Source organism: Lactuca virosa, chromosome 9 (genome assembly GCF_052849685.1).
Source record: "Lactuca virosa cultivar CGN04683 chromosome 9, Lactuca_virosa_CGN04683_v6, whole genome shotgun sequence".
Classification (NCBI taxonomy): domain Eukaryota; kingdom Viridiplantae; phylum Streptophyta; class Magnoliopsida; order Asterales; family Asteraceae; genus Lactuca; species Lactuca virosa.
In genome coordinates this window covers 263284618-263293848 of record NC_136434.1, presented here as the reverse complement: position 1 = coordinate 263293848, position 9231 = coordinate 263284618, and the positions used below count along the sequence as shown (strand labels likewise).

Below are 9231 nucleotides of genomic sequence, written 5' to 3'. Positions count from 1 at the left end.
TAGAATGTAAAATGAATAAGCTGTAAAATTTATGTTTGATTTTTATTTATTTATTTATTTATTTATGTATGACCAAAATTTATTGTGTTCGAATATATCACCTATTTGGGCTCTATAAAAAGATTTTTATTTTTTTCATTTTCATACTTCGGAAGACACATATCACGTATTTGGGCTGCTCTACATGGAAATTGTTGCCATTTTAATTATTAATATTTTTTTTATAAATAAAGTAAGTGGACAAGTATATAGAACAAGGGTGGTCGATAATTAATTGGAGAAAATTCCGGCGACGATTCCATCGGGGAAACCGGAACAAATCAACAATGTATCTGCAGCTAAGCCAAGCTCCCACCGGAGCTACCACCGCTTTATCCACACAAACACTTCATCCCCCAAAGTTTACCCATCCCGTTCATCCCCTTTTCTCCAATCGCCGCCCTAAATTCTTATCTACCACCACTTCCACATCGTTCTCCAACCACAGAACTGTAATCGTCAATGCCGACATCACCAACAAATCGAAGCCCACCACTTCGTTCACTGATTCTGAAGACCAACCCATCTCCGTCGTTGGCCAAGAAAACGTTCCTCTCGAGGGCGTCATTCAATTTGAAAAACCCGATACCAGTGCCCGTTTCAGGAAATGGGGGTAATTCATTCTTCCCCATGTTTCTATATATGTAATCGAATTTCATTGTATTTTTACTAATTTTCTGTTGTTAAGTTCAGTCATGTGGCTTTGCTTTCTGGTGGAGATGTACTCGCCATCCTTTTGTTCTCCGCAATAGGAAGGCTTAGTCATGGTTTCCCTGTTTTCGATAGCGAAACTTTGCGAACTGCTGACCCTTTTATGGCTGGTATGGGCACTTTTTGTTCAAATTTTTAGTAAAACTGTAGCTATGAATATTATCTTCGTGAAATTTTGTGCTAAAGTGGATATAGACTTTTATCAGGGTGGTTTTTAAGCGCTTATTTTCTTGGGGGATATGGAGATGATGGCCGAGGGGTGAATGGTAAGAGCAATGCCATTACTGCTGCTGTCAAGTCTTGGGCTTTGGGTGTTCCTGTAAGTTATTTATATTAACTTTTCACTGATTTATATATATATATTTTTTGGTTAGGATATTATTCATTGTTGGTAGTTAAGCAACATATTTCTCTATTCGTTCCAGTAGTTAATTGTTTATTTGCTTGCATTAGACAAGCTTGCAAGCTTAGATCCTTGTTCTTGCTTGCGAATAAACCTTAGTCAAAGCACATGAGCAATATATTAGCATAGACATAAACTCAAAACCATATAATTGAATCATCAAGTTGTAAATGATATAATTCCTGGATCCATGTGTTCTTGATGCGAAATATACATGAAGTAACGTATTTTTAGAACATACAAGAACACTAATGCACACATTTAGATATTTCTAAGCAAATAATAAAACCATCTTTAATTTCTTTTTTTATGTATCACATGTTATAGCAGTTCAAGAAACAATTCAAAATTGTGGTGCTAGTGTCATTTGCTTCTAGCTTTACTTATGCTACTGCCTCAATCACGCATTCCACACAACAATGGATGCCTTACTATAATCATTATTGGTGTTATAAAATTTATAATAAACAACATAATATTTCATCTTAAACTTCAAAAATATAATCAATGTTATATTTACAAAATACTAGTATATAATACTATGTTTTTAAACATAAATATACTCTAGAATGTTAGAAGTATTTGAGTTCATAAAACTATAAAAGATAACCTCCAACCGTTTCCTATATTTCTTGATTTTTTCAACGAAACAACTCTATCCCATATTCCTATACTTCTAATTTATTCCAACAAACAATTAAATATGTAAGTGTCAGGGGTATTTTGGGTATTGTGTCCTCGGTTTCTGTTAGGAAAAGTTGCTATATGAGTAGCGGGATGGAATAAGGTTTGGCATGATGATTTTGGATACTTTTTGCTGAGATATTTGTCTCCTCGAAGAGTTAGCCTCTTGAAATGCTATTCCTTGTAAGCCTTAGGGCAAATTTGGTTGTTCTAGAGAAATCATTTGGAAATTGAATCCTCTTTCTTGTTCTTTTATTTTTTGTTCATTGAGTGGTTCCTAGCAAATTGGTATCAACATCAAATGGCTCATGAACAACGGTGGCTGTAATTGGAAGTTTCGAAAACTGGACATGCCTCTCTTCGATAGGGAGAATCCGGATGGCTAGATACTAAGGGCAAAACCGTAACGTCCCAAATTTCAAACACAAATTTTCATTTTTAATTAATAACAATCATTCCAATTTCATTAAAGGTAGATAAATAACAAGTTGTTCAGGTTGACAAACCACAATCAAAATCAGAGTAATAAAAGATAGTGAAATAAAAATGCGGAAGACTCCAAAATATATTTATGGATGCAACTACTCGAAGTCTTAAGGAATCAGCTACACGATCCGCCTAAACCAGTCATAGGCCAAACCTCAGTTTATAACTCAAAACCTCCAATTTGGTCAAAAATTCAACGGTCAACAGTCAAGTCAACGGTCCTCACGCTGTGACCAATCACTGTGTGTCACACCGTGACTATTATGGAGTACATAAAGAAATAGTAAGAATACATAGGTTGCCATTGTCAACAGCGACAGTGTCTAGCAAATTTATGAAGAAAATAGTAAGGTTACATGGGTTGCCATTGTCAATCATTAGTGACAACCAACAAGCATCCAATATTTTTGAGCTAGTTATTCACTTGAAGCGAAGCACCGCCTAGCATCCACGGTTAGATGGACAAATGGATGTGGTTAAACAGGCGTTTAGAAACCTACTTGGGATCTTTTTATTCAGAAAAGCCAATGACTTGGGGAGTTTTGTACATCACCATAGTGTTTTGAAAAAATATTTACTAATTCATTGTACTTTGAATTTTATTTACCAAAACAAGGTAAAAGTAATTTTGACATTTCTTTATTTAAAAAGGTGAACACAAAAGAGCCAACAACCCAAAATAATTAATGCAGGAGACAACCGTTAGCTCACACTTTTCGACTTTTCGTTATGCACTAGTTTTTTTTTTTTTTTTTATCAGTTCCAAAATATATACATATATTTTACCTAGTGTTGTATATACAATACTATAAGAGATTCTGTACAACACTCATATAAAGTAAAAAAAATTGTACATAGCAGACATTGCACACTAGGGAGAGGAAGTAGCTGCTTAGGGGGGGAGCCAAGGATTCAACGATAATATGCTTTGAAGTTGACGGTGGTGGTGGCCATGAAAGGCAATGGCCGACTGCCGGAGGACGGTGGGTTCTTCATGAAGTGGACAATGCAACTGATGACTGATACATCTGGGTTAAGATTCTAGATGGAGTATTTTTCTTGAAATCATCGCAAAATTGATTTTCAATACGAAAACAACCATATCCCTCTACTGAAACAACATCAAAATTCGTTGAGTATAACTTTAAAATCACAATGCATATATAGTCAATTTATTTATAGATATAATATGATTGGTATTAGATAACTTATAGAAGCCAGAAACTTCAACATAAGAGACTAGAATATTAATATAATAGTCAATAGACATATACAGAAACCTGCAACTCGATCCATCAAAGTTATAAAATAGAATACATGTTATTAGAGTTAAACAAAAGCTTGCAAGTACCAGATAGAAAAAAAATAACCCGGAGAAAAACAAAGTGATGCTGAATTTAAACCGAGCGCTAACAAATACAAGCCGGGAAGAAGAATAGCTGACCGGCGATGGGAGGTACAAGTACAACAAAATCAACTCTTAATCCTTTCCTATACTTATTAGTTGGAATAGGAATAAAACCATCAACACTGACTCAGACCATTGCACAAACTTCTTTGTGATAATCACTCCTTATTTGATTCAGCGTAGGATTCTTTTCTCATGATTGATAGCAGAGCAGATCTATAACAAATTAAAGAACAAAAAAAAAGTGATCCAAAATCGGATCAGGATAAGATAAAATAAACAAATAATTATAAGTACATTGTTATATCTTTTGCATTCTTCCCTTTTTGGATATGGTGGCCTTTTGGTTTCTTATGAGTTTCGACTTGTGATTAAGTAGCACCCATCCATGAAATTTTCTTAGATGTGTTGTGTAATTATTGTAGCTATTCTTCTTTTCACTGGAATCTTCATCTGATTTAGTGGTAGTCTTTCAATTCTTGTATTGAAAACTAACGAGAAACATACTTTTTTTTTTTTTTTTTTTTTATCTATTTGTGTATTGCAAAATCCTACTTTCATTTTTTTTTATTACAGCATTCTACTTTCAATTTCTTTCTTATTAAGACATTGTACTATCCATTTATGACATTGTATATTCAATTTTCTTTTCTTATTAGGGCATATTATTATTTGAAAATTTTATCCAACAATGTTGTAAGATGAAAAAATGAAAGTAAGATAGATATAATAAACAAATCACTGAAAGTATATTGCTCTTCTTTTGAGAGGCAATAGTTTCTTTCTTCTATCAACTCCTCAAGTATAGCAATATTATAGTTTCTATTTAGTACATATATATAGTAATTATATAGCTGCTACTTTGTGTGTAATGTGTATTTATGTAGTTATATTGAACAGAAGAAGTTATTCACGAATGTTGTTTGGTATACATGAATCTACTACTAAGTACTAAGTTGAATTAAAGTATGTAAATAAAAAACAAAATTATCATATCATTTGACGTAATTAAATTTTTGTTCAAATTGGATTAATACTATACGTCGTATATGCTTCATAAGTCATAAAAGTTATAGTTTTTTTTTTTTTTCTCTAAAGTTGATATTTTTAATGGAAAATATGTAATTACAAGTTATTGTTTTTTCAGTTGGGAATATTAATAAGGGCCACAAGTATAGGGCACATCCCTCCAGCAAGATTCATTGCAGTTACATTGGGTAGTACTGCTGTGTTACTTATAGGGTGGAGAGCAGTAATATCAAGTATCTTAGCTGATGATAAGAGCAAGAAGAATGATGTCTACAAGCGTGGCAATCCATTTGAGCTATTTGAGGTACATTACTTGAGCTAAAGTTTTCATATTTCTGATAGCAACGTACTTCTACCTCCCTTGATTTGATTTTTATTGCATCCTACTTACATTTCTTCCTATTACAATACATTTGAAAATCTACCATCTTTTAGCAATGTCATTTAGATAATAAAAAAAAAAAACAATTTTTACTGTTATAATTGGATAGATTTTTCTAATGTCCTAATAAGGTAGAAAATTGAAAGTACAATGGGTATAGTAGGGTAGATTATACAGTACTAAATTGCAATGCATTATTAAGAAAAGAGTTGAAATTACCATGTTGTAATAGAAAAAGAAAAATGGAAGTAGGATGCTACAATACACAAATAAATAAAACTACATTGTAATTTCATGCATGGCATTTTGTCATATTGTAACAAGAAGAAATGAAAATATTATTTGGTCTTATATTAGTTGTGAACGCTAGTTATTTTCTTGCAGTTGCTGACGTCATTGGTACGAAGATGGTGATACATGTAGTTATCCTATTCAAATTCACATTGTAATTATTGGAAAATCTAAGGCAACAGTTTTACAAAAATACTTTTCACAAGTAATTTGTTTTCGTTCCTTTTCCTTGCCTTAAAACTACAATTAATTCTTACAATGGAAGTCGATGAGAGGTCCATTTAATGAGTATAGATATTGTGTGTTAGTTGCCCTACAAAAAGGGTCTGGCAAAAGTGGGTTTTTCTGTTTGTATGAGATCCGTAAATTGTATGTATTCTACTTAGACAGTGTGATGGGCCAGCTAGGGTTTTGCAAAAAAAAAAAAAAAAAAGAACTGAAACTGTAAAAATAGGCAGTTTGAAATTGAAAATCATATTAATTTGAAAAACCGGAGATTTGGTTTTTCTGGCCTAGCAGGAATGAGCGACTCTCTCAATTGAGAGGTCATGCAAGTCTTGTTAGAGACATAAGTGTTAATTTAAGAGCATAATAGTTTGTTGTTTTTTTTATAAAAAAATTATATATATATATATATATATATATATATATATATATATATATATATATATATATATATGAAAAAAACATCATAAATGGTCTCTGTGGTTTCTCAAAATCTGAAGTATAGTACCCGTGGTTTAGAAACGTCATAGATGGTCCCTGTGCTTTCAAAACTTTTGACGATTGGTTCTTATTGCTAACTCCGTTAAGTTTTATCCGTTAATTGAAGGATATTTTCGTCATTTCACACCACAGGGATCATTTATGATCTTTTCAGTTATTTTTTTTAAAAAAGAAAAAATTAAATATAATTATTTATTATATAATCTCTCTCTCTCTCTCTCTCTCTCTCTCTCTCTCTCTCTCCATGTCAAATAAATAGGTACATAGTGAAGAAACGAAGATCCGAAATACCCACTAAATCGAACAGGTTGTTGAACATGAACAGCTTCTGGAAAACCTCATGGCCTCAAAACTCCTCCATGATTGATTGACTGAACTACACCATTCTCTCTAAAAAAAACAAGTATTCTTCTCTCTCACTCTGTATGTGTGTCTCGTACACCACATACACAAAGAAATCAAATTCCTTTTTCTCTTTTCTTCTCAAAATTGCACAAAGTCTCCCCATTTTTTCTTCAATCATCGGTCAGAAATTAGAAACAAGGGTAAAAAGGAGGTTGCACTCTCCCCTCTCTCTCACACAGGTAACATTTTTATTGATTTTCTGGTTTGGGTTAAAAAAATGAACAGGGATTATGTTTTATGGTTTGATGAGGATCTTACAATGGAGAAAGAAGGGTGGTGTTACGGTTGTCTTCTGGCGGTTCAAAATCATCATGGAAATTAGAAAAGATACAAATCCCTGGAAAATCGCGTTAAGGAAAGTCATCACCACCCCTTCGATTGAAAGTCATCACCCAAATATGAGGGAAATTAACAGTTATAGTCAGCATTACTCCTCAAATTAGGGTTAGGAAACCAACGAGGTCAAGGGTGAAAGAGGTTCGATTAGAACTTAGAGGAAAGAAAAGCGGATGAATACGACATTCACCGTATTGGATTCCATGATAGAAGGGATAGAAATCAACCGATCAGAGGCGTCTGCTGAGTTGTTACCGTTGGATTCTACAATGTGGTAATGAATCCCTTCCTTGTGAATAATTTATTGAAACAATTCAAGTGTACGCTTATGTCAGATGGAGTTATTCATCTTATGTCAGATGGAGTTATTCATTAATGGGGATTGAGGTGAAGATACTAAAACAAAGACAATGTTAGAGAATGGTGGTGCAGGTAAGGAAGAAGAAGAAGAATAAGAAGAAGAAGGGGTGGGGAAGTGGGTTTTTTTTGCACACACACACACACACAAAGAGAGAGAGAGAGAGAGAGAGAGAGAGAGACCTTTTATATTTAATTATATTTAATTTTTTCTTTTTTTAAAAAAATACGAAAAAACATCATAAATGGTCCCTATGGTGTGAAATGACGAAAATGTCATTCTAGTTAACGGACAAAACTTAACGGAGTTAGCAATAAGGACCAATCGTCAAAAGTTTTGAAAGCACATGGACCATTTATGATGTTTTTTCTATATATATATATATATATATATATATATATATATATATATATATATATATATATATATATTATCTACTTTAATACTTTTTTTTAACTATAATAAATAACCAAAAAATAAATAAAGACGTTATTCTAATATCAAACACCATTTCAGATACTTTCAAATTTTCTTGCAAAAAAAACTTTCTCAAACACTCTCCAATTCTCTTAAGAACAAAGACTCAACACCGCATCTTCCATCTACCTCCGCCACCTGCCGCCTACTGCCACCGTCATCTACCGTCTTTCGTCGTCGGAATGTCGAGCAGTCAAGGTTTTTCACTTCATATCTACCTTCGAACTCCATTGATTACAGATCTGAAGTCAAAAACTCCATCGTCGAACGCCACCACCTATGAACGACACCACCGCTGTCAACAACCACAACCGCTGCTGCCTCGTAACTCCAATGAAACACAACAAGCTCGTCTCTATCTCTTTTGATTTCCGGTGATAAACCACTAGTTCGTCGGATCTATTCAGATCATATGGACAGAATTTCACCGAAAGCCTTCTGTTCCGTCGCCACCTCCGGTTGCCGCCTCCGGTGGTCTGTTAGCAAATTTATCCTTCCGACGACTTTAACTGTGCATTTTTCTCAGATCTGGTTAGATCTAAGTGATTCTGGTGGGTTTTTTGTGTCTTCGATGTTTCTGGTCCAGGTCTGTCCAGATCTAGTCTGATCTAAGTGAATACAAGTTTCTTCAACTATAATCTCTTCTCTCCGACTTTGTGTTTGTGGTTTCAAGCCAGTCAGTGTTTCTTTGTGAGATAGGCAAGATTTATTTGTTTTTTGTTCCAAATATGAAAAATATTTTGTTGATGAAATCCGGTGAGGACAACTCACGAAGACTTCTTGATTCTTGCAGAGATCGAGTAGCATGAAGAAGAATACTTGAGATTTGTCTATTTTGGCTTGGTTAGCCATGAGTAGATGCCTTAGTTTATTCTAAAAGCTGCAAATATAAGAGAAATAAATTACACCGTGCTTCATCTTTAGAGGTCATGTACAACAGTACAAGTACTTTCTTACCTACACACCTACACATCAATTACTTTGAGTATTATTTATTATATTGGAACTAGTGGATCTGAATATATATAAAATATAAATATATCATATCTACTTATGTCTTAGACATACACGTACGTGTAAGGTAATTTTGAATGCATATATAATGAAGTTAGTATAGTATCTTCCCTACTTTTTTCAGTTTAATACGAAAATGGTTGTTAAAAAATTATATATAATAAATTTTAATTCTTAAAATATATTTAATAGAAAATATAACATGTGGCAGTCTAAGGATTAATAGAAAATGGGTGTTCATTGCAAACTCTACCTTTTTAGCTTATTTTCATAGTATTTACGCTTCTTAATTTTTTTAGAACAACATTAACACTCTTAATGACAATAGCTATTATTATAGTAATTATAAATAAATTTTCTTTTTAGAATGACACATTTATTGCAGATATCGGGGTACCTCCTCGATTATGTGAGAATGTTCTTTAATTTTGTTGTAATTGTGACCAAGGTTGTAAAAATCGCTTGACGTTAGCTAGTCGGTG

At 33.2% G+C, this 9231-nt stretch overlaps 1 protein-coding gene across 1 annotated transcript; it reads left to right on the top strand.

The window, feature by feature from the left end:
• Positions 1-239: 239 nt before the first annotated feature.
• Positions 240-5655, top strand: LOC145135565 (uncharacterized). The gene is made up of 5 exons (XM_079069824.1): positions 240-652; positions 733-860; positions 957-1069; positions 4879-5064; positions 5527-5655. Exons 1-5 carry the CDS (start codon positions 327-329, stop codon positions 5554-5556), a joined length of 783 nt encoding a protein of 260 aa, XP_078925950.1. The 5' UTR covers positions 240-326; the 3' UTR covers positions 5557-5655.
• The last annotated feature ends 3576 nt before the right edge of the window (positions 5656-9231 follow it).